The sequence below is a fragment of the Vicugna pacos genome, chromosome 3 (assembly GCF_048564905.1).
Source record: "Vicugna pacos chromosome 3, VicPac4, whole genome shotgun sequence".
Lineage (NCBI taxonomy): Eukaryota > Metazoa > Chordata > Mammalia > Artiodactyla > Camelidae > Vicugna > Vicugna pacos.
The window spans coordinates 71,295,029-71,321,798 of NC_132989.1; the positions used below are offsets into that span (position 1 = coordinate 71,295,029).

General features: G+C 41.3%; 1 protein-coding gene across 6 annotated transcripts in view; it reads left to right on the plus strand.

Annotated features, from left to right (window-relative positions):
- Window positions 1-235: 235 nt before the first annotated feature.
- The window catches only part of FAM169A (family with sequence similarity 169 member A), an 85,045-nt gene continuing 58,510 nt past the window's right edge, over window positions 236-26,770 (plus strand). For 2 of the 6 annotated variants that reach the window (XM_072958503.1, XM_072958504.1), the window contains exon 1: window positions 24,539-24,657. In XM_072958503.1, coding sequence (XP_072814604.1) covers window positions 24,652-24,657 — 6 coding nt within the window. In that variant the 5' untranslated portion in view covers window positions 24,539-24,651. Of the gene's footprint in view, window positions 255-22,663; window positions 22,978-23,221; window positions 23,497-24,006; window positions 24,028-24,538; window positions 24,658-26,770 lie in introns of those variants that run through there. The other 4 variants (XM_072958506.1, XM_006197582.4, XM_072958505.1 and 1 more) reach the window with 4 other exon arrangements.

Sequence of the window (26,770 nt, forward strand, 5' to 3'; positions counted from 1 at the left end):
GCAGAACTAGTAGGATGCGGTGATCTCTTGGTTTGAAGCAGGGAGTTGGCAGATGATGTCAATGCTCCCCCTGTGTGCGCTTGGATCCCTTTACCAAGTTCATGCTGTGTTTTCACTTCCAATAGCCAACACCTGCAAGGAGAGCCAGACTATCTGGGATTCACATCGCCATGGGGAGAGACAGAGCAAATGGCTTCTGGCGCAGAAGTATAACTCCTCCCAGCTTCCTTGACCCTGGTCCAGACTGCTCTCAGGTATGACTGTCTCCAGACTCTTCCGTGGAGTTGAGCCTAAATCCCCCTCCAACGGACTTTGTTTGATATCAAATACTTGCTTCACTTCCTTTTCTCCCATGTTCCCCTTCCTCCCTCCCTTACTGTTTTTTCCTAGTGGCATTTCCTGAGTCAGTTTCACATGAATCCTCATCTCAGGTCTGCTTCTGAGGACTGCATCCTAAGACAGTGTGGTAGTCAGTAACACTGCTTACTAATGTTTCTGTTCTCTGCCTTCCGGGCGCGTGGTAAGGTTGTGCTTCTTGGCCGTCCATGGCTGGGTGATAGGGCCAAGTTATCACCTCTAGCAGGGGTGATGTGTGTAGCTTTGGGGCTGAGCATCAAATCGCCGGGATGGAACCCTTCAGAGCTCTTTTCCTTCTGTTACGCTGACCAAGAATGTCCCAGATAGTGGCTGCTCTCTCAGCCTGGGACCTGGGGGCGGTATGAGAAAGTGGGGCAGAGCCCTCACTTGGACTCCGTAGTCAGAAGGAGAAATAAAATCCCACTGTGTTAAGCCACTGAGAGTTGGGGGTTGTTTGCTTAACAGCAGTATAACCTAGCATGTTCTGACAACGACAGACGGTGAGAAAAGAGAGGAACCAAACATCACTAAGATTGCTTCTGCCTTAGGCTGGTGGATGGACGGCGCTGAGAAAAGCAAGCAGAAAGAGCTGGATTTTGTTTGTTTTTCTAGATGGGGAATTCAGTGCAGCTTTAGATGTTTTTGAGTTTGAGATGCTTGTGGAAATCGAAACTGAGATGTTGAGAAGACAGTTGGTTCTGGATCTCTGGAAAGTGATCTGAGCTGGAGACAGATATTTAGAACATATGTAGTAATTTAGGAAAATAGGAATAGAAAATCAGGACCAAGGGAAAAATAAAATGCATAGGTACTAATAATAAACATTAACAAAGATGCTACGATTGCAGTTTAAATTGGGCATTAAACTTCCTGGCCAGGGAAACAAAGGACACGTATTCTAATATATGACTCTCACTGTTGGAAAGAAAGAAGTATATCGGTTCCTTCTCTTGAACTAAATTTCAGAACGTCCCCCTCCCACTTCAACCAGAGTAACTTCTAAATAATACTGTCTTAGAAAAGGAACTTCATAACCCCTACCCCCACCACCAAAATGGAAAATTACAGCTGATCTTCCCTGAGTATCACTTTGGGGTAGATTTGTGATATAAACTGAATGGCAGAAAATTCAATATCTATTCTCTGAGGATCTCCAAATGGTAGAGTCCCAGGGGTATCTAGGCAAAGCTGACGTTTCTCCAGAAAGCAGCTTTGGAACTTTCCCAGCATTTATTTTCACTATCAGGTTGTCCTGTGAAGTTCAATTTTGTGGCTGGTAGCCCATCTTGATCACGAGTTTGGACAGTGCTGCTCTGTATTTGCCAGCATCTCCACTGAAGAGTGACTGCTACTGCTTTTGTAGGCACAGAACTTTCCCAACGAGTATTATAATGTCTTCAACAGAGCAGAAGGGAATAGTCAACCACAAAGGGGCCTGGAAGTGATTTTAATCATGGAGAATGACATTGCAAGATGACTACAATACTTAGCTAATGTGATGTGTAGGATTTCCTTTCACAGAACCGCAAATCAACTCAGTTCACTGAACAGACGTGGTCATTGGTAAAGCAATTCATGTATTTGTTGGCGTCTGGTAAGTTTTGTGAGAATGAAAGACTAACTCTAGCATATCTGTAAAATATCGGCATTTGAACAAAAAGCAACTGTAGGAAAGAAAACAGAAAAAAAATCACAAAAAATAAAAAATTTAAATTTAAATATCATATAAGAACTACCAATATATGTTCAATAAGAAGCCATGATAAAAGTCTTGTTTTATAGGGTTAATTAAGTCAACTAAAGCACACGTTTGGTATTCACGGTAAAGTCTAGAAGGAAAAGCCACCGTTCTTTAAAACACAAAGGCAATGATTTAAGTGTTCTCTTTAAGCTTCCTCTTCTAATGGGTTCCATAGGGTTTTATGGGAAACCTTAACTGTAAAAACACTCATAGAATGGGCAAAACATAGAACAAGGATAAAAAGCCAGTTGTAGGCACGAAAAGCACAAACCATGAAAGAAAAGATTAATACATTTAGACATTAAAACCACAATTTTCTATTCATCAAAAGGTATTATAAAAATAATTAAAATTTCTTGCCATCAAAAGACACTGATGATAGTAATGTATGTTTATATACTGCTTCCTAGATGCTAGGCACTGTTCTAAATACATTATGTATTTGCTTAATAATACTCAGTACTTACTGGATAACACAATAATACATACTTGCTTAGTAATGTTACTTCATTTTACAGATGAGAAAATTGAGGCACAGATGATTTTTTAAAAGTGAAACACAAGTCATGGACCAGGAGAATATATCCAAAACACACATGCACGCGCACACACACACACACACACACACAGAATTCCTGTGAAACAGTAAATAGAATAAAAATTAGCCAGTAGAAGAATGGGGGAAAGAGTATAAATAGAAGAGGAGACCCAGTGGTCTGTAAGTGTGAAAGATGTGCACAGTCTCAGTAGTAATAAGAGAAATGCATAGCAGAACAATGATGAGACCACATTCTCAGTGCAGCCCACCAGCGAACAAGACTAACAGTAGTGAGTGTTGGTAAGAATACAGACCAGCTGAAACATTATTCCACTGGTGGCTGCAGCAGAAATGGGCACAACCACTTTGAAGAACAATTCGACCTTATCTAGTAAAGTTGAACAGACTCAGCGCTTACAATCCAGTAATTCCACTCCTGAAAAGACACTCTGGAAAATTCAAGCTCATGAATATAAAGAAACATGAGCAGAAATGCCTACTGAACAGTATTTATAACGGCTAGTTATTGGAACCATATTAATTTCTACCAATAGGAGATAAATTGTAGTTGATTCACGTGCTAGATTAATACACAGCCGTGAACATTAATGACGTGCACCTGCCAGCCTGTATCTCTGTGAACTTCTCACTGTTCTCTCCTCTCTGCTTCCTGGGTTTACCAGATCTTTCTCCTCACATGATCTTACTGTGAACAAGGCAAATACAATCCATTGCCTTTCTGTTTATTAAATTACAGGGTTTTGCGGGTTTTTTTCCCTTTCTTTCTTTTTTGAAATCCAAGCATCTCTAAATTCTTCAGTCACATATTTATACACAATTTCTTGTCTTTGTCCTCCAGAGGGCTGATCACATACACGGTGTATGTGGTTTGCTTGTTTTATTCTGTGGTAGCCTTATTTCTAAATCACTGGGTAAGAGACATCTCACTGTGGCCTCCAGATAGAAAAAACACCCTTGTGTGTGCCAAGTTTTGAAAGATAATTAGAGTTTGCCTAGCATCCTATGGCAAGTAAGGGCATTCCAGCTGGAGGAACGAAATTATGTAAAAGCACAGAGACGGGATACAGCTGGGCTTGTTCAAGGACCTATGAGCAGTTTATAAAGCTCTCAGCGTGAGTGCAGCAGTGTCAAGGTCAAGCCTGAACACAGGGGTGTCAGATGGGAGAGGGAGGGCTTCATGTCTTGGGAGGGGTGAGGGAGCCCATAAAACAGGAATTTGACTTCTCTGCATGTTTATTAGTCTTGCTCTCACACTGCTTCCCCTTAGCTTTTGTTCACCATGGCCTTAGCAAGTCACGTCAGCATATTGATCCTGAAAAATAATCACTGAAAGGACCCCAGTTTTGAAGAACGCGCTCAGGAGGAGCAGTGTTCCTTTTGCTCCCCACTGTAGATTCCTTGGAGAGGTGGCTGGAGGTGGAGGTAGGCTGTGGCCTGATCGCGTGGGGCTTGGGACAGTGGGCTAAGAGCTGGGACTTAACCCAGCATGTGATGTGCCCAGCAAAAGGTTTTAGGCAAAGGAATAGTCCCCCAAAATCCACAGATGTGAGAGTAAACACACATTCCTCCACACACGTGAACATTTATGTGCACGTATGGATAAATAGACTCACTATTTAGAGGCATTAGATTCTCTATAAATGTATCAAATATGTATGTGGATATATATACAATTGCTTAGTTCACTGTACTTACACACATATGGTATGTTATATATATACACATACATGTATGTGTATACATATATAGTCTGGTAAGTATATATATGTAAATAAAATGATATGTATGTATGTAGTGTGTGTGTATATATGTATATCTAGATCTATATACTATATATAGGGAGTAAAAAGCAGTTGGAGAGAGTCAGAGAGATGGAGAAACTGGATGGATACCTACCCACACTATTAACAGTGGTTATACTTCAATAAAAAAACTGGAAAAAACTTAGGGAACCTTATGCAGATATAGGCTAATAGTGAACACACAATAAATGCCCAACATTCTATGGAAATAAGAGAGCAGTGGCAGTGGTGTGAGGTAGGGACTGGGGTCTGCAGAGGCTGGAGGAGGAACTGACTGGAGATCAGTCAGGAAGTCCTTGCAGCAGATCCGGGAGAAGATGAGGTGTGCAGTATATGCACTCTGTCACTGTGGAGGCTCTGTTCCTGCTCCTTGCCAAACTGGGAATCTGCCTCCCAGCCCAACTTCTCCACATACAGAGATTCTGCTCATCCTTCAAGGCTGAGTTCAAATCCTGGTTTCTTCATAAAGCCTCCCCAATCCCAGTCTTCTTGCAGGAGTCGCCTCCTCAGTGTTCCCACAGCTTTTTCTTTTATCTTGTTCCATCACTAGTTATTTATACCTCTCAACCAGACTGTAACAGCTTTGAAGGTAACAGCCATTTCTCTCTCTAGCCATTAAAAAATAATCTCTTGATTCTAGCACAGGGCTTTGCATGTCATAGATTCTCAATAAATGCTCCTTGAATGAAAATCATTCAAAAGAACCATATCTTGAGATAGAAACCATTTTAAAGTGACAATTTCCTTTCTTTTCCTGATGTCACTTATGATAAATAAACAAAACTTTTCCCTAATTTCATTACACTTCAATTTAAAAAACTGTAATAACCATATATCCCCAAAAAGTTTATTTTCCTAAACAGTGAAATTTGAAGTTCTGTGTATCAGTGTCTGCTTTATGGAATTTCAACCTTGTCTTCCCGGAAGAATCACCTGGGGAAATGTTTTAAAAGTATGCTCCCCATGTATTTTATTTTGAAAGTTGCTTGGACCTTAAAAGTAGATCTTAAAAGTTATCATCACAAGAAAAAAAATTGTAGCTATGTATAGTGATGGATGTTACCTAAACTTCTTGTGGTGATCATTTCTCAGCATATACAAATACTGAATCAGTGTTGTACACCTGAAACTAATATAATGTTATATGTCAATTATACTGCAATTAGGAAAATACAGTTTCCAGAGTTACTTACAGAGATTTTGGTTCAGTTGTTCAGGAGTGGAGCCCATGCCTTTATTCTAAAAGCTCCTCAAGTGATCTTGGCGTGCAGCCAGGGCTGAGCGTTCCTGCTCTAGTCCACCCCGGAGGAGTTGGACAGTAGTACAGTTCCTTTGAACTCCTTTACCAGAGGGAGATCAAAGACATCACCTGGATTCACTTGAGATCAGTCTCACTTGGCCATCTGGCTGGCTCTCCAGGTCCTGCTCAATTCCACCAAAATTCTAACAATGTTGAAGCCCCACCACCCTGTCCTCTCACCCCCTCAGCACACACACAGAGGTCACGAGCTTTATTCTTATTTCACTTTTTAAAAAAAATCATAAACACAGAGCACCTTATATTTCTTCGTAGGACACTGGAACATCTCAAGGCACCATCAGTATGTTCTCCTTTGGTTACTGTAACAACCTGATGTGACAGAAATGGACTTAATAATATTGCTGTGATTTCATGCTTATGTTTCTTTCTCCACTGACGCCTGCTTTTGAGATATTCAGGCTGTGTCTAACCTAGATGTTATGTTCAGAATCCCAGGCCTGGAGCATGACCCGTCTGCCTCCCCTTCCAGCCGGTGTGTGTTATGAATGCTAAGTTAAGGCATTTGAAGGAGAGGATACATTTCCAACTAGATTCTCCCTGCTGTCACCTTCATGTGTCTCTTAGTTTTTTTTTTTAATTTTGTTTTTCATTGAAGTGTGTTGACTTACAATCTTATTTCACTTTTTTAAAAACTCTACTCATAAGTTTGACAGATTATACTGAACTTTGCCGTTTTCCATTTACAGTTCACTATAAATGTCTTTGAAATAATTCTTCCAACTTTATGGCTTCATATTTTTCAAAAATACACTATTCATATAAAAAGATACAGGTGTATGCGTGTTGCATATATGTAAGCACACACACGTATGTATATCCCTGTATCTATTGTTCTGCACCTTGCTTTTTTTTTTTCAACTTTTTCTGGGGTCTTTCAAGCATACAGAAGAATATATATAAGAAGTAAATAGTCAATAAATGGAGGCATAAATCCAAATGACCAGTAGGCATATGAAAATATTCTCAATCTCATTGTAATTAGGAAAATGCACAAACTACAGTAAGAATATATTTTACATCTATCATCTTGTCAAAAGTTTAAAAGTCTGACAAGGGGAAGGCGTGGAGCAATGGAATGATACTGCTGATTTGAGTAGAAGTTATACAGCTGCTTTGGAGAACAAGTTGGCAGTATTTCGTGTATTAGTCAGCCATGCCATGATAATTCTGTGTTAAAACAACAATAAGAACAACAACTCCAAGTGAGCAAAGATTTCTTAAACAAGACACAAGAGAAAAATGAAAAGAAATGAAAACTTTGATAAGTGAACTTTATAATCTATTCATTAACACTGTTAAAAGGGTGAAAAGAGAATCTAAAAACTAGGAAAGATATTTGGAATAATACATCCTACAAAGGACTTATATCCAGGACATATAATCCTACAGATCAATAAGAACAAGAAAAAAAGGTAAAATTAAAAATAGGCAAAGTCTTGAAGAGACACGAAAGCTGATATTCAAGTGGCCAATATGCACATAAAAAGATGTTGTTCATCAAAGAAATAAAAGGATGGAAAAATATACCATAGAAACAGCAAAAGAGAACTGGAGTGGCTATGCAAATGTCAAAGCAGACCTCAACATAAAAAAAGTTACCAGAGATAAAAAGTGACATTTTATCATGACAAAAGGATCAGGAAGGTATAACAATTACACACATAATACTTACCTAAAATTGAGCCCGAAAATACATGAAGCAAACTTGACAGAATTGAGTGGAGAATTAGACAGTTCAATAATAATAGTTAGATTTGAACATCCAACTTTCAATAATGAATAGACTTAAAAGAAAACCAGCAAGGAAATAGAAGGCTTCAACTACACTTAACAGACACACACAGAATATTTCACCCAACAACAGCAGAATACGCTTTTTTTTTTTTAAGTACACATGGGAAATTCTCCAAGATAAACTATATTTTAGCCCAGGAAACAAATATCAGTAAATTTTATCTATCTATGTATCTATTTATCTAATGGAGTTTCTGGGGATTGAAGCCAGGACCTCATGTGTGCTAAGCACATGCTCTACCCTTCCCCCACTAAATTTTAAAAGATTGATATTGTACAAAGTGTATGTTTTCTAATCACAATGGAGTGAAATTAGGAATTAATAATGTAAAAAATTTAGAAAATTCACATATATGTGAAAATTAAACAGCATACTCCTACATAACCAATGGGTCAAAGAAGCAATCCCAACAGAAATTTAAAAACACTTTGAGGTAAATAAAAACAAAAATAGTGCTAAGTGGGAAAGTTATACTTGTAAAAAAATTTAAAAAGAAGAAAGATCTATCATCCAAAAAAAACACAAATAACAAGTGTTGGTGAGGAAGTGGAGAAAAGGGAACCCTTGTACACTGTTGGGGGGAATGTAAACTGGTGCGGCTTCTCTGGAAAACAATATGGAGGTTTCTCAAAAAACTAAAAATAGAACTACCAAATGACCCAGCAATTCCACTCCTGGTTATATATCTGGAAAAAACAAAACCACTAATTTGAAAAGATACATGCACCTCAATGTTCACAGCAGCATTATTTACAATTGCCAAGATATGGGAACAACCTAAGTGTCCATCAACAGATGAATGGATAAAGAAGATGTGCTGTATGTATGTCCAGTGGAATATTACTCGATCATAAAAAAGAAAAATTGCCATTTGCAGCAACATGGATGGACTTGGAGAATGTTATGTTAAGTGAAATAAGTAAAAAAGACAAATACAGTATGATATCACTTATATGTAGAATCTAAAAAATACAACTAGTGAATATAAGAAAAAAGAAGCAGACTCCTTACACTGCCAAGATATAGAAGAGAGAATACTTCATAACTCATTCTATCAGAGTTCAGCATTACTATGATAACAAATCCAAAGATATCACAAGAAAACTGCAGACCAATGTCACCTATGATCACAGGTGCAAAAATCCTCTGCAAATACTGGAAAGCCAGATCCAGCATCACATAAAAAGTATTATACACCATGACCGACTGGGATTTATCCCAAGAATGCAATGTAATACATGATATTCATAAACTAAAGGAAAAACCACAGGATCATCTCAACAGACATAGAAAAAACATTTGACAAAATCCAACACCCTTTCATGAGAAAAAACACTCAACAAAATAGAAGGGAACTTCCTCTGCCTGATAAAAGGCATCCATGAAAAACCCACAGCTAACATCATTCTTAATGGTAAGTGACTGAAAAGTTTTCCCCTAATATCAGGAACAAGACAGAAGTCTGCTCTCATTACTTCTCAACATTGTGCTAGAGGTTCTAGCCAGGGAAATTAGGCAAGAAAAAGGAGGAAAAAAGGGGAATCAAAATTGGAAAGGAGGAAGTAAAACTATTTCTATTTGCAGATGACATGATCTTGCACGTAGAAAATCCTAAAAATATCTGGAAAAAAATGATTTGAGCTGATAAACAAATTAATCAAAATTGCAGGTACAAGAGCAATGTACAAAAATCAGTCATTTCTATATACTAACAATGAACAGTCTGAGAACTGAATTAAGAAAACAGTTTTAGTACAATAGCATCTGGAAGAATAAAATAAAATAAATTTAAGAAAGTACAGGACTTGCACACTGAAAACTATAGCAATGTTAAAAAAAAAAAGACGCTCTAAAGAAATGAAAAGATATCTGGTGTTCATATGTTGGAAGACATACTATTGTTAAGATGACAGTAATCCTTAAATTGATTTACAGATTCAATGCAATCTGTATCAAGAGTTCAACCACCTTTTTTGCAGAAATGGACAAACTGCTTCTAAAATTTATATGTGTTTTGTTTGAGGGTGGTGGTAGCAAACTATACTCAGAGACTGAGATTATCTTTGCCAATATTTATTTATTTTGACACAGGTTTACTGCAGGAATTATAATTTCACAAACCAATAGCATATAGGGTAATGTCTCTTAGTAAGTCAATAAAAAACATAGCTCAGACAAATGATCGATTCATGACACTATTGTTCCAGGCAAGGGGAGATAAAAGGAATAAAGTCCAAATTTAGTTCAAGGTATACCTTTATGCAAGTTGGTTTTGGGGAGAGGCAGCTTAATCAACCATCAGCTGACATCCAGATGCCAGAAGAACAAAAATGAAAAGTCCCCTGTTGCTAGAACACGTTGCTAGGGAACCATGGCGCTGGTGTTGGCGGGCAGATGATCTTCTTGGGGACGCTGCTGCATGGCTTGCAGCACTGCTGCTCGAAGAGTTGCCTTTACCATGTCAGGTGCTAATGCCTTAAGGTCTTCAGAGAGCTATTTAGATCAGCAAAGGGTGGCCTTACCCAAACCGAACACTCTCAGGCTGTCCTCACAAACTCTCGGTATTTACAGGTCTAAATGTCCCTTCGCCAGAGTTTCTTCTTCATATGTTCTTCAGCTGAGCTACTGAATGCTTATCAGCAGCCACAGATGTGGATAATAACATCCTGACATATGATTTCAGTTTTTTATCAAAACAATATCTTCATTCTTAAAAAAACTTCATTTTTATCATAAACAAGGAGATTTAAAATCCTATCAAATGACTCTGCAACAATTACGGAAATGCCAAACAATCTTGAAATGACTGAGTCCATCAACCAGAGAAGGGGCAAATCCATCATGGCATTTTTATAAATGGAATACTGCACAGAAATCAAGGAGAAACAGCTACTTCTTCTACACTCAGCAATGTGGGTGAGTCTCACGCACATAATGTTGAGCAAAAAAGTCAGACAAAGAAGTTCATACTGTATGATTCCATTTATATGAAGTTCAGAAACATAATGTTGTCAGGTGTCAGAATGATGGTTACCTCTAGGGAGAGGTACTGACTGGGAGGGGGTTTGGGGGGACCCTGCTGACATGTTGGGAAATGTTCTCTATCTTGATTTGGGTGGTAGTTACTAGGTGTCTACATATTAAATATTCATTGAACTGTACGATTAATATTAGAGACCTTATGCACTTTTCTGCAAATGTGATGCCTTAGTTAAATTTCAGAAGTTTATATCCCTTCACTTTGTCTCATCTCAGTTTCTCTATTGTGTGAGTAATCTCACCATCTATACAGTTTTAATAAAGGGAGTATCTATGATGTTTACTCAAAATGCAGATTCTTTGGTCCCATTCTAGATGTTCTGGGTTGGAATCTTTGGAGGGAAGAGACTCAGGATTCAGCGTTTTTAACATTGAAGCTGGAGGGGAGTGCAGAGAGCCTGCACACTGAAGGCCAAGTTCCAGCCCAGCCCCCACCCCCGGTGGCGCTAATCAATTCCACTGTAGCGTTTGCAAACCAAGGCCAAGCTGAAAATTGAGAGACATTGTGTATTGTTTCAGCCTTGATGTGGGAGACACAGAAGACTGGCCCTCTTCTGAGCCTTGGCAGGACATGCCTTTCATAGCCGGATGTGCCTTTGTTTGGATTGAAAGTTCTTCTCTTTTTGCTCCTTTCCAATATAAAAGAAACTAAATGTTTTGCCTGATCTTTTCTTTTTCCTAGTCAACCTAGTGAAGCTGGAGGATTCAGAGTTTCACAGGTTTTTGTTTGTTTATTTGATTGATTTTTTTAGTTTTGAAGCTGGGGAAACAGTCTTTGCTTTGTGTTTTCTTGATTATAACACTTATTGTTTCCACCTGCAAATTTTTCCTTTGGAAGCATTTTTAGTTCCAGTATTATCTGCAGGACAGAATTATATAGTTGTTATCAAACCCCTCCTTCCCATAACTAAGCTGACATGAAAAAAGCCAATCGGTAATATCGCCTTCTGCTTCGCAGTATTTTCAAAAAGCAGTAAATGAACTTGGCAGTGGTGTTATCAAACCAAAACTTGCGTCTGCTCACCTGTGTGCAGTAAAGCCCATCCACTGACATGCGGTTGTGGTGAAGGGAAGTGCAGTGTTTACTGCGAGGTGCTGTACAAGGAGTCTGGACAGCGAGTGCTCAAGAGGTCTGAACTCCCCGAAGGGGTTCATCAAAGCAGTTTTAAAAGCAAGGTGAGGGAGGGGGAGTTGCTGGGTTTGTGAGCAGCTTGTGCACAATTCTCTGATTCACTGACGGTGAGGTAAACTAAAATGGCAATCGGTGGGGGTTTTAACCTCTATAAAATAACTCAGGAAATGTGCATCAGATATTATCTGGGTAATTCAGAGGGGAGCTAAAGCAGAGAATATGCAGAGGGGTCTGTCCTGGGAAGGCCCCATAGGGTCCTGCTTGCTTACAGTGGGGCTGGGCGGTGTTGGAGGTGTGGGTAGGAGGGTGAATGGCAGGTGTGGTGTTTTAATTCCTCTTTATCTTTAGTAAACACAAGTGTAAGTACTGTGTACATTTTGGTTAGTCGAGTGTTTGCATAACAATGTGCTCAGAGTGTGGACTGTGCCACCAAAAAACAAAACAATGTGCCAAAATTCATTTTCATTTAACATTATGTCTTCTTATAAAGTCCCGTAAAGGTTGATCTCAAATTGTCTTGGATCTGCTTTCCAGCGTCAAAGATCCTTCACTTAATATAGTTAGGATCACCTTAGTGTAGAAGAACACTTTGTTCAGTTTGAAAAAAAAAGATTATTTTTTTCCCCAGGATAGACAGATTAGTAAAGGTGCCCTGTCCTCTGGCTGATGGAGTTAGGGCGCTGGGCATGGCCCACAAAGCACAGGTAGGTTGCAGCCTTTCCTTGTGCCACCTCTGGTGTGTGGCCCTGTGGACGGCCTAGCATGTGTGAAGACCGTGGAACCAGGACATTCTGGCGTGTGTTCCCAGGCTCCCACTTCTTCCAGGGATTGCCTCTGCGGGTGAGTGGGCAAGGATTAACGAGCAGGGGCTCATTTATTATGAGATTGGTGAGGCAGCGGCCATTACCCAGTTGTGCGGGAAAAGGACCTATGCAGCCTCTCCTGGATCTGTCCCCTCTTGATCTGGGACACGTTGGCCCCGAAAACTGCAAAAACTCTGGGTACAAATGACTCCATACAAACCCCAGCACTAGGAGACGTGGCCAGACTCTAGCCCGGCTTCCAGCAGCCTGAGGCGCTGGGGTAACCCAGCCTCCCTTAAGTTCCGGTCCGGAAAAGCTCTCAGTTGACAAAAGAATGACTATTTGTTCCAGCCAACACCTGATGACAGGCCCTGGAATGCCCATTCTCAGAGCATTTATTGAAAAAAGTTACAGTTGTGAATCCTTCCTCTGTTCCTTTGGGATGTATGTGAACCTCCTACAACTCAAGAAGGTCTTTCTCAAAGACCTGAGCTATAGCTTTGAAGTGCAATCATCAGGATGATAAGGTCTCTGTCTCCCAGGCTCTGTGGGACGTCGATGCCTAACTTGGCTGAATTCCAGTTAGCAGACACACATGGTCGAATCACACTGACATTAATCAACCCTCTTACCTGCTTTTGGTAACTTTTCCCTTTTCTAATTCTGCTCAATGGCCACCGCTCCCCTTGCTACCCCCTAATTCTGCTTTTGAAATGCCCAGTCACCTCTGCACAAATTGGAATTGAGCTCACCTCTGTTCCCTGCTGTGGGAGTTGCTGAATAAGATCTGTCTTTAACCCCTTTAACTAGTGTGTGGTTTTGTTTATCCTTGATAGTTCTTATCAAGCTTCTTTCTGTAAAAGTAACATAACTTGCCATAACAACGTTCTAGCACACGTATTTTTCCATGTTGAACCCATTATGGTGTATGATGGGTTTATGTGCCATCAATTTCTTAATCAAAAACCCATTAAATCTGTTCTTATTATAAAAGGACTATATGTTCATCATGGAAAATGAGAAAAATAGTATAAACAAAATACAAATCACCTATCCCGTAATCCCACTACCCAATTTTGCCTCTTTTGAATCCATTTTCCAACTTCCGGTCTTAACAGTTCAATTTATATCCTTATGGTTTATACGTTCTTTAAATATATCTGTATGATTCAGCATACTTTTAAAAGCAAAAGTGAGATCATATTTTTTAGACAGATTCTTTTCTACTTAACAATTTCCCATGTCAGTAAATATTCACAATGGTGATTTAAGTGTTCAGAAAGGCGATTTAAAGACTATCCCATGTTCCATTGTACGGATGTACCAACATTTCATTATCTTCACAACTATCGTGGTGGGCTTTCCCACCACCAGTATTTCCCCCTTATTAACAATACTGAAATCATCTTGCTGGCAAATCTTTGTGCTCACCCTTAAATATTTCATCGGATAAACTCTGAGAGGAGCGTTTAACTCCACTGATGACTCAACTGCCTCTTTCGTTGGGCTTCAGTGACGCCACATGCATTCCCCCTTTCCTCTCTGGCTGTGCTGCCCATGCAGCATCTTCTTCTGTCCCCATCAGATTCTGCCTGGGCCTGTGCTTTCCCCTCCCAGTCTCCTGCACGCTGCGAGCTCACTCATCCTATGGCTCCAACTTCCATCCCTACGATAATGACTCCTCGTCTGTAGCTTCAGTCTAGATATCTCCCTTGTGGGGACACAGGGCAGGCCGCCTCAGAATAAGCCTCAATGGCACGTTGATGATTTCTTTTGTTTGTTTGTTTGTTTGTTTTTTAGGGGATGGTTGTTGTGGGGCAAGGCAGGCTGGTACCATAGGGGTGGTAAAAGAATTTACCAGAAACAAAGAAAAGTGAAAAGAAAAGTTTATTAGATACGCTGCTACAGGCAACAGGTGAGAGGTGTCTGTGTGCCCTGAAGCAGATTCTTAGAGTCTTTTATAAGGAAGGGCCTGACCATCTACCTGCTTTAAGGAAGGTGGTTGTGTTGAAGGTTTCCAGACATTAGTTGATCATTATCTAAGGGCTTAAGTTCATTATGTTTGGGGAAGTTACGATTTATCTTTAGGAGGGGATTTGTTAGGTCATAATTCAGGGTTGTTAGTTGGGCTAAAACAATTACATGTTGGGAGAGGAATGTTCTTTGTTTTTTCTGGTTTCTCTCTCCATGACATGAGTGATTAGGGTGCAGGGAGACATCTTGGGATTGGAGCCCCCTTTGGCTCTCCCCTGGGGCCTCTTACTGGTCCTCGAACCCCACAGTAGGTAACTAGATGTATGCATGTACGTACGTATGTATGTATGTATATATGTATTTATAATGGCAGTACTGAGGACTGAATCCAGGACCTCGTGCATGCTGAGCTATACCCCCCCAATATACTGATGATTTTGAATGAAAGTTACTTAAGAAACAGCTGATGCAGTATAGATACATTGACCCTCCTCTTGTTGCTAAACTAAAGTTAGTGTGCCCAATGCACATAGAGGCCAAACAACCCAAAACATTGGGGTTTGGAGCAGAAAAAGGTTTATTGTAGGGCCAAGCAAGGAGAACAGGTGGCCCATGCTTGAAAATCCCAAGCTCCCAGATGGTTTTAAGGGAGGTTTTTTTTTTTTTTTTAAGAGGAAAAATCTGGGGTGGGGGCTGCCGGGTGTGTGACTTTCTTCTGATTGGCTGGTGCTGAGGTAAGAGAGCGGTGCTCCAGGAATCTTGTGCTCAGCCTGAAGTTACCATCCTCCACCTGGGTGGGGGCCTTGGTTCCTGCAGAAGAACTCACAGATATTTTGTTATGTGTATCCCTTGAGGAGGAACCAGGACTCTGCCCCAAGGCTGCACTGTTGTCTCTTGACAGTTCCTCCCTTGTCTCTGCATTCCCTCCCTTCCCTGATTAGTAACTGTTTGAATCTGCCCTTTGGAACTCAGGAAAGGTCAAGGAGGCTGAGTGAAGCCTATTTCCTACAAACAAGAAAGCGGTGACACGGAGAGGACTTGTACCAGGGAGGACCCCACAGGGTCTTTCTGTTTTACTCTCTGTCTCTCTGAAAGCAAGAAATAAATCTCCCACGTGAAAGGTGCCCTCCCTGTACCGGGAGGTAGAAAGACATCCTTATCACCAGAGACAGGGAATTCAGGGCAAGAAGCTTGTGTAAATAAACCTTCTTACTAATTTACCACCCAAACCCAAACTTTGCTTAAATTCCTTATTAATTAAGCACCCAAATATAAGGTTCTTTGTCCTGTCAAATCCTCACAAATTTATTGTTTCTTTGTGTGAAAAGATATAAAAGCTGCCCACTTTTGATCACTCTTTGAGCATCATTTTATGATCTCCTATGTGCATGAAATTAAACTGATTTTTCTCCTGTTAATTTATCTTGTATATTAGTCCAATCACTGTTGCTGAACCAAACTTGGGTCCACTCACTCGTGTGTGATAAAGCCTATCTCCTGACAGCGGTTTGAGGTGAAGGGAAGTGTAGCGTTTACAGCAGGGCACCAAGCAAGGAGTCCAGGGCAGCTGGGGCTCAGAACACCCTAACTCCCCGACGGGTTTCAACGAGGCATTTTTAAAGGCAAGGTGTAGGAGAGGAGTCACAGGGGATGTGACCAGCTTGTGCACAAATCTCTGATTGATTGATGGTGAGGTAACAGGGTGATGGCACAGGGGTTAACATTATCAATCCTCAGGTTTTAGCAGGTCCGGAGGCTGCATGCTCGTGGTCACCTAGTAGTTAACTTCTTCCATTTGCTGGGGGTTTTAGCATCTGTAAAACAACTCAGGAAATGTGCATCAGATACTGTTACCTAAGTACTTCCGAGAGGAGCTAAAGCAGAGGACATGGGGGAAGGGATCTGTCCCAGAGAGGCCCCACAGGGTCCTGCTCAGTTATAAGACAAGCACTCAAGAATCCAAGAGGAGTAGAGGGGGAAATCCACCACCACCCCACTCCCCATCCCCGACTGCCTGAGCTGAGCTCCAGTTCCTGAAGATCTCACTATTTCACAGGTCCCCACCTGGATGTCTCACAGCACATAAAACTCAACATAGCTGAAATGGAATTCATGATTTTCCTCCCAAATCCTCATCCTCCGGTGACACCTATTGCAGTAAGCAGCACCGACATCCACCCTGTGGTTCAAGCCAGACACCTGGTGGTCTTGCTCGTCTTCTCTATTATGTTGCATATTTTGCCAAGTCCTATTTGATCCCATTTCTCACCTTTGAGCTTCAGAATTCATTTACTTCTCTTCATCCTCACTGTGACCCCTAGACCAGACTGCCATCTCTCACCCAGATTACTCATTCTGTTCAATCGCTGGCTCCCTGCCTCCAGTCTTATTTTCCTCAATTCATTTTTCCCATTGCAACTGGAGAAAATTTGCTAACATGCACATGTGGTCGTGTCACTCTGAAACTTAAACTTTTCAAATGGCTCTCCCCTGCCTTTGGAGGGAATCCACACTTACCATGGCTGACCAGGGTTTTTCAGAGGAATAACTGGTCCTGCCTGTTTCTCCGGCCTCATTTCTTGACATTCTGCTCTCTACTAAAAGAGACCATGGTTGTCTTCCCCGTCTGCTAATATGCCATCGTTCCTCAGGCACATCCACATTTCTCGCAGTCGCATTTGTCACTTTATCACATCACACAGTCTACCCAACACAGAGCCTGGCATGACAGACCTTTCAAAAGACACATGTCGAGTCAATAGATGTGTAACATTGGCTGAGAGGGGGTTATTATTATTATTTTTTGATGCTTGGATATATACTAATTAAGAAGCAGTGCAGTTAAGTCTACAGTCTAGTGTCTAAAGTCTAGAGTAATTCAGGACAGTGGGCAAAATCCTACTCTGCCACCTTGGATCAATTTCTTCACCTCCCTAAACCTCAGTTTCCTCATCTACCTCAAATAGATGGTATGAGGACTAAACAAGACAGCTTAAGTAAAATATTTAGTATAATGTCTGGCACATTAAGCGTTTAATAAATGTAACCCAGCAACAATGACAATGGTGATCATGATACTTTGCCTCCAGATGGGTGGTCCATTTTGCATTCCAACCTATTATAGAGTGAGTTGCTGTTTCAGTAAGCCTTGCGGTGGTTATTAGAAATCAAAAATAATACATTTTGTGGGAAGGGTATAGTTCAAGTGGTGGAATGCATGCTTAGCATACACAGGTCCTGGGTTCAATCCCCAGTACCCTCTCTAAAAAAGTAAACAAATAAGTAAACTCAATTACCTCCTCCCCCAGAAAAGTAAATTTTAAAAAAAATTTTAAAAAAGAGTTAAAAAAAAAATCTTTTATTTTTGGCAATAAAATAGGCAAACTTTTTTTGTATTTCTTTGATTGATAGCAATATACTGATTTAGACATTCATGGTATTATTTATACATTTTGGCTTTCTTGAAAAAAATGCTTCATGACATCTTCATGCACTTAGCTTTTTCTCCCTCACAGTTCTGAAAATTTTACTTATTTTCTTGTCATTTAACTATTCAATAGGCACTTTTGGAAATACACTCAATAAAAAACATTAGACTGTAGTTAATTTTTTCTTCTTCCTGAAAAATTCCTTCACATAAATTTCTAAGATTAGTATTAAGGGGAACATGTTCACACTCTCATCAGTTTTGGTATGTATTGCCAAGTTGCTTTCTATAAAGTACAGACTACTCATTCTAATTTTAGGATCCCTCTCTCTGTCTTGATTCTTCTACTTGTGTGTGTGTGTGCTTTTTTTAATTGAAGTATAGTCAGTTTACAATGTGTCAATTTCTGGTATACAGCACAATGCTTCAGTCATACGTGAGTATACATATATTCATTTTCATATTGTTTTTAATTAAGCATGAAAAGTGTAACTTACTTTTCTGTGTATTCTTTCTGTACTTGGCATGGTGATTACTTTGGCCAGTAACTTGTTTCTAGACCACTCTCTACTGTCACTTGTCCTTTCTCACAGTGATATTTGAGACTTAACTGAGGTCTGGTGTGAAACGTGTAAAATCAAATGCACTATATGATTAAGTATAAGATATATTTTTTCATAGTCAGGAAGTAGTATGTGTTCTTCACCAAATACTAGGTAGGTAAGTCACAGAGAGCACTGATTTCTGCAAAATGCAGTTACTTAAGACAGTAGCAAAATCCAAGAACAGCATCTACATAGTATAGAATATATGTTATAGGACAGTGTTCTTTTTTCTATGTGTATCAAGGAGACAGTGGCTAACTTAGAATTTTAGTGAGGACTGCATTTGTTGGCAAGTAACAGAAAAGATTGGAGGTAGGCACTCTGGCATTGGTATGGGAGCTTCATAATGTTACCATTGTCCCATGTTCCCATGTCTTGGCTCTGGCATAGTAAAGTCACAGATTTCATCCTCATGGTCAGCTCTGGGTACAAGGTGGCTGCTCTGATCCCCAAGGTAAGTCCTTCTTCCAGACAAGAAGAAGAAAAAAGTACAAATGGCAAAAGGCAAAGGGATAGCTCAGGGTGTTCTTATCAGAAAAACAAACGTTTCTTGGAAGCCACACCAAATAATCTGCTTACATTTCATTGGTCGAATGGTCATTTAAGCTGCAAGAGGAGCCTGGGAAGGAAGATGGCTTTAGTTGGGCACATTGCCACCCTGAACAGAATTGGGTCCATCAGAGAAAAGGGGAAAATGGATGTTGACTGGGCACCTTGCAGTATCTGCCATGGATGCCAATATGTTTGTAATTTTTCTTTGGTAATACGAAAAATATCACATCTTCTTTCTCTTAAACAGACACTAAATTTACCAAATGCCCTGTGCTTAAGCTTTTATCTCATTTTAGACCCAACCAGTCTAGAAGAACACATGTAACTGGTCTTCTCAAACCTGTTGTTTCTCTTGTTCTTTAGTTTGTTTTTTTTTTCCTTCTCAGTTCAAAGTGTCACTCAGGAATTTGAAATCTACAGATAGTTACAGTGTTTTGACAAAGAAAACCCAATCAAAATGCTGCTTTTAATCCTGAAAGCATTTATGTGACACACTTTGTTTACGCGAGGAAGGATTAAAGCCTTCTGTGATGTGCAATCCTTTTTCTTCTGGTGGAGTAGGAAAGGTTACCTTCTCCCTTCCCCTTTGCCGTGGCTGACACTGTTAGCTAACTAGTAAACTAATTGGCTAATCTTTTAGATCTAAAAGCCCCTGGACCACCTCAGTCATTAAAACCTTCTCACTGTAATTTTATGAACATAAAACATATGTATTGTTTGTGTTGGATCCTAATTCTACCCACTGAAGTCGAATGGGGGGTCAAAGATGGTGAGGAATCTTTTCCGAGGAACTGTGTTTCTTCCATTCAGTAAATAAATATAAAAACAAAACTTATAACTCTACTCTGGAACCTGAAAAAAAAAACTTGGAGAACAATTACCCTTAAAAGATGTGAAAAAAATTTTTTTTGCTTTTCAAAAACTAACAGATCATACAATTTTGCTTAATATATATGTGAGGAAGCCTTACAAGTTATCTTTCTAACTAATGGTTTAATTCTCTCTTCACGTCTAGGAAGATACTACTAGATTGAAGAAATTATTTAAACATGAATGTATTGGGTATTTGGTATGTTTTAGGGTTTGAAAAGCAAAATTCAATCATAATGGCGTAGGATTTTTGTGCCCATGAAAGGTGGTATAGAACACCTGTTCAGGGAGTGTGCTCTTGAGCCAAACTGCCAGGATTATTAGCAGTGTGACCCTGGGCAAATTACTTAGCTTCTGTTTGCCTCAATTTCCTCTTAGGTAAACTAGGGATAACATTAATATGTATCTCGAAGGATGGTTATGAGAATTAAATGAGTTAATTTCTACAAAGAAGTTAGTAGAGTGCCTGGCAATTTCTTAACAATCAAAAATATTAGTCATTATTTTAGCCGTTAGGAATTCCTCTTTTCCAGTAAAAATTAAGGGCTCTTTGCTGGGTCATTTGTATCAGCAACATCCAAAATCCAGTGTTGTGGCAAGATTCTCTTAACATGGTTCCACTCCCCTTTTGACATATACTAAAAATGCAATGAGAACTCTTAATATATTTCTTTCTGCTTATAACTTAACAAAGTAATAAAAGGAAGCATATACAACAATGAAACCAAAGCCATCATCCTCTTACTCTCTACAAAACTTTTTAGACAAAAGCCTCAAAGCATATTTCAAAATATTTTGATAGTGATTTACAGCATGTATTAATCTGATAAAAACTTATTTTTTTAGTTCTTTGTCCACTAAAAGCCTGTGAATGCAAAATATCGCCTGCCGTATCAGTAAACAAAGGACACTGCAGCCATCAAGTCATCAGCCACTACTGCAGCACGCCCACAATGGAGGGCAGGAGGGAGCTCAGAATGGAGACAGACTGGCAGCCGGTTTTCTGACACAACCCTCAAAGTTACACCTTGAGTGAACTCAAGATGGGAAAGAATAGGATACTGGTCCTAGACAGCTGAGTGCATGCACATCAAGGGAATGATTTCAATGAGCCCAGACTTTTGCATCTTCCCACGTATAGAAATGTGCTAAATTCTTTAACTTGAGATAACTGGTTTTCTTTAATTAACAGTAATCTTTTGATGTCCAACTACCTGGTCTTTGTTGCAAAAACTCCTATGTATCCTGACTCCTCCCCTGACTCTTTGGAGCAGTCTCTTAGAGTGATCGATTGGAGAGGCAGCATCCTGGGCTTAAATCCTCAGAAATGTCCTAGGAATAGAATGTAACTCTCAGCTTTTAGGTTCTGCATTTTTTTCAGTCAACAAGTGCATGGATCCTCAGAATGTGGGTAAAGATACAAGCAAGATTTCATGCATCTCAGCCAAACAGAGAAGCAATTTTTTTTCCCCTTGAAACATTCAAAGCCTGTTGCAAGTAAAGAGAATGAAGTCAGAGCCTCCTCACAGGACACTCATCACAAGGTAGGAGACAGGACTTTTGTAGGTCTCAGCAGGAAAGACCTTGCCATAGGAAGAAAGCTGGGCTTAGCTGATTGAATGGGGGCCACTGGACCCTCTCTTTTATGGGACTGGGAGGGTGTAGTTCTTATTCCTAGCAAAGTGGCCAGACATTTGAGAGGCCTCCCAGGCACAAGTACTCATGCACTGAAATAATATCTAAAAGCCAATTACACTCATGCATTTCAAACATTACGAACAAGTTGTATTGGCTAGCTTTGCACTAGGGCCCAAGGCTTCAACACCTGCAGTCTGGTAGCCAAAAGAACATCTTCCCAAAGTGGCAGGAATTGTTTGGAATTGCCCCAGGGACTCCTACTTACATACAGCTCAGGAAATACAAATTCAAACGTTATATAACTTCATTCATTCACTCAAGATTTGCTGTGGATTAAAACAATTCAACAATTCAAAATTCCCACTCAGTTAAATCTAGTTCAGTGTTAGGGTCCACTAAAAATGGTAACTATTTTATGTATAACATTTAAGATTGCTGCAAATTAAATATTACAAATTAAATATAACAGTGTGAGGTTGATTCTTACGAGCAACTGGAAGCAGAAGTCTTTGATTAAAAAAACCCTGAATCAAGTATATCTCTAGCAACAAGTATTCTTCGAAATATTTATTGATTTCGTTGATCATCAGTAAATTCATGAAAGGTTGGTAGTGTGATTGCTAAATATTTCCGAGGAATTAAAGATGCAATTTCAAGTATCTGGATGAGCTGAAAACAATGCCACTGCTCTTAGATGATGAGTTTATTTTTCAGAGTTTATTGATGCAAGGAAGTCTTAAAATTACCCAAATACAAATACTATTCCTCAATACAATTATTAAACCTATTGAAACCATGGCATGCCTTACCTTAAAGAAATCTACCATGCTCTAAATACTTGAGAGCTTATCTTTCTTCCTTGGGAGTGTTATTAGCAACAGGGCCCTGGGCTCTGAGGCAGATGAAGTCAGTAGGGAGGGGAAGGGGAGGAAAGGTGGGTGGAGCTGCCGTCCTTCTGGGTCAGGGAGTGTTTGCTTGTGCTAGATTCTGAAAGAGAAGAGGTCAACGCAGGAATTTGGTGGTTCCTTATTATCTCAAGATGGAAGTCTGGGCGCTTGGGCTTGTCCAGATTGTGAAAGGGACTCTTGGCTTCCTTTTCCCTCGCATCCTCCTGGGAGGCAGTGAGGAGGGAGGTGGCGGGAGGGGTCCCTCCGTCCTCGCGGCGCTCTCCGCATCCCTGTCCCGAGGCCGAGCTGGCCTCGCCCACCGGGGGTAGATTCCCGGAGGTCCCGCCCCTCGCTGGAGGAAAACTCCGTGGGGCGTGCAAACGGGCCTCTGCGAATGTTGACATTAAAGGAATACGCAAATTGAGCGTCGTGGTCCCCGCAGCTTACCCGCACCTATTTTTATACCTAAGCCAAGGTCACTCTTTAATACCGGGCCCTTGCCTGAGCTGGGGCGTCGCGCTCTGCCTAGCGACGGCGGCCGGGGCGGGAAGAGGGGGCGCGGGTAGCGGGGCGGGGGCCGCGTGGCGCCCCCCGGCCGGTCAAGCCAGTACCTGCCCGGCGCCCGCCTGAAGAGCGGGCCTGGCGGGAGGCAGGGCGGCGTCCCCGGCGCCGAGGAGGGGCCGCGCGGCGCGGGCGGGCGGACGGACGGGCGGGGGGATTCGCGGTGGGCGCGGGCGCCGCGCGGCTGCAAAGACTGGAGGCGCTGCAGCGCGAGTGCGTCACGCCGGCGGAGGGCACGGTGGGCTGCGGCCGACCCGCCGACCAGGAGCCGGGCGTCCCGGGCGAGGGGCAGGCGGCAGCACCCGCCCCGGCAGCCGCCAGCCGCGCGGCCCGGGCCCGGCCGGGGGTCGCCCGCGAGCAGCCGCCGGCTCCATTCATTCCCGCGGCTCCGCCTCTTTTCCCGGGCTCCGGCGGCTCCGGCGGCGCGTCCGAGGTGAGTGCGCGGCCCGTCCCAGGTCGGGGCCGCGGGCCGAGGCCGAGACTGCCTGGTTCGGCCTCGCGCCCCGCGGGTCCCGGCCCCGCATCTCTGCGGGCGGCGACGCGGGCCACACGCTGCGGGCCGCCCCGGGGAATCGGCCGCCGCGCAGGCCCACGCCGGCCGCTCAGGCCCGGGGCGCGCGTCCAGGTGCGGGCGGCCGGCCGGCTCCCCCGCGGGGCGTGTGGTGCGCCCCCAGGTGTGCCGGCCTCCGCGCCAGCGCCACCATTTTGTTTGAGGGAATGCCTCCTTCTTCCTCCGCCCGCCGCGGCCGGCGTCCTGCTCCCCGGCTGCTGCCTGCCGAGCCCCCTCCCCTCCCCTCCCGGCTCTCCCGCCTGGAGCCTGTCCTCTCGAGTCGATGGCCTTGGCGTGGGGAAAGCGGACCTGGTGGCGGGTGGAGCGGAAGCGTTGAGGTTCGGGTTCAGCCACTCAGGTGGCCTCCAAAGATGCTCTAACCACCTCCCTTACCTTTAACTACTTTTGGAATAGGTATTGTTTAAATTCTCTTACAGAATGCAGGTTACTGCAATTTTGTTTTAATTCTTAGGGGCCCATTATGCAATTTCCCGAGGCCTGTGCCCCAGGAGATCGATGGGTGAAGCTCTGGATTGTTATGGCTCAGGGACCTGGATTACATTTACTCCCATTATAGCCCTTTGGGAGAGATGAAGAAGTATCTCACTAGCTTTTCAGCATTTGGAAATTGGTATGGGTATTTTACCTGGAGTAGATTCTAAAATAACCACGACCCCGTCCCCCTTTGGGATAGCCTTTCAGACCCTCAGTCGAAATGCTCTCGAGTGAGGTTTTTTTGCGGGGAAAGAGACAGGTTGCTAAAAGACTCCCTAAAGGAAAACTTGTAACTGTGATTCAGAACTGTTACGTATTTTATCATTTTTTCAAGGTTTCTGACAATATGGCAATTCTTGTTTTGTCCCCTCGCAAATGTGCCTAGGTACCTAGGAGATTATACTCTGGCCATTTGTTTTTTATCACAGCATCACAGACGGGGATTAAAGTCTGGAATGGTGGTTGTTGCATAATACACACATTTGGGCCCTGGAGGGAATTCACCAAACGGATCTGGGTTTGTGCAGTGTATCATCTGTTTGCATGAATGTACGTAGGTACAAAAGATGTACAGGTTATCTTTGCAAACTATATCTTATTTTCCTCCTACAAGAGGAGCGGTTTTTAGTGACTAATAGAAACAAGACTAAGTTTGTTTTGTTGTTTTTTTTTAATCTTTTTGTTTGTTTGTTTGTTTTGGAGGGGGAGAGCGGAAGCGAGCACAGGTAATGTAGTGGTGAAAGGAACCTGGTAAAAGTTTATTTGTGATAAGACTTCCGGTACAAAAGCAAAATATCACAGTCTTTCATGGAAAGCCTGTAGCTGTCATATAGTGGTCTCTCTTTGAGTTCATGATGAGGATTGGTTTAGGGAACTTAGAAAAAGCTTACATCAATAGCCACATTGGCCTGCTGCTTGAGTAATTATGACCTAAGATGCTTTACCTGTGGATTTAGGTTCTAACAAGTTTCAAATTAGTCTGACCTTTGAAATAGTATTCAATTAATTACAAATGATATGCTTTCTCTGATAAAGATACAATATACATCAAACAAAAGGCTTAACTTTGATTTGGAGAAAAAATATATGATTAGATGCTTTTGACAGTCATTCTCTTTATTAAATTACTCTAAACTTTTTTTTTCTGATTGGTTGAAGAGTCACTTATTCTCTGTGCAAACAGATGATTCCATATCATGTACCGTCCCTCGCAGAAATGTCATGCCTCTTCTTAATGACATGTCCTGTGGAATTATGAAGGTGAAAAGGACCTTGGACATTGAAAGATCAGATGAGTCTTGTTTTAGAGAACTTACGTAGGTAGAGATTGCTAAGGACAGCATGTACCCTGACTGTACCTATCCTAGGTCCTTGGGGATTGAGTTCCACAGGGTGTCAAACACAGTCCCTACACCTTTATATTGATTCTGTTGATACACATGTCAAAGAGGTTCACTGAATTGGTAGTGTTGTATTTAATTAGTGCGAGTCTGCAAGTGATCTTGATGTGCTTTTTATCATGGGATTTTGAGCATTATTTTACCAGTGGTTGAAAACTTGAAAAGAACCTGTAACATTTTTCTCCTTAGCTCCTACCTAACTAACCCTTTTAAGCCTTCTCTGTGTATTCTATGCAGCCATCTGACTAACAAGGCAAAAAGACTTACTTTTTAGAGGTAATTAGAATATAAAAGGATTGAGTATTCAGACAGATGTTCAAAAATATTTTATCAAGGATTCTGTAGCAAGGATTGTTGGTTGGTAGGACTTCAAAACCTTCATGTTTCTTCCCATTTCTAAGATTTTCTGATTCTAAATTGAAAAAAAGAATGGCACGACTATTGTGTTTACAGTGATTTCTCTCTTCACACACCACTAAGTTTCTGATCCTTTGTGTATTTAACCCTGAAATTAAAGTTCTAAATTTGGTATGCTTCGTTGATAGTAGGGCTATTTCACGATTCTTTCCAACAACCACAACAACATTACCCAAGGTTAAGTTTATTAAGGAAAGGTATGATGATTTAAAAATAATCAGGGAAGAGTGATAATTTATTAAAGGTGTTATAAAATAATTATTAAGACTCATTGAATTTTAGAGCTGGTATATGAGACCTTAAGGTTTATCTGCTCTGTAGGAGGGATCTACTCACCTAACCCAACCTATTTTTTGGGCCAGAAAGTTTGTGACTTAACACATACTTTTAAAAAAAGTGTTATTTTAGTTACAGCTCCTCCAATGAGATGTTTCAGGTTAACACCAAAAGTAGCTTTCACTGAATGTCTTTATGTTACTGGGCAGAAAAACAAATAAATCCTACCTTCATGGTGTTAGTGAAGTATTGTGAATTGAAATGTTAAAAGTTCCCTTAAAATCTAAATGCACAAAGATTTTTGCAAATATGAATTGGAAACAAGTCAGTTTAGTAAATTGCATCTTTTAAAAAAGTGGCAGATTGCATGTTGCAGGGACCCTTCCAGTCATGGGTTGTGCAAAGGAGTGGGTTCAGTTGCTGAAAGAAACTGAGGAGGGAAAGAAACCAAGAAGTAGCATTGAGGGAGAGTGTTGTCCAAGGAAAGAGTGAGACTTTTAAGTAGCAGAAAGTAGTCAGTTGGGTCTCGTCTGTCATAAGGACAAGAGGGGTGAGAGTGCAAATAATCC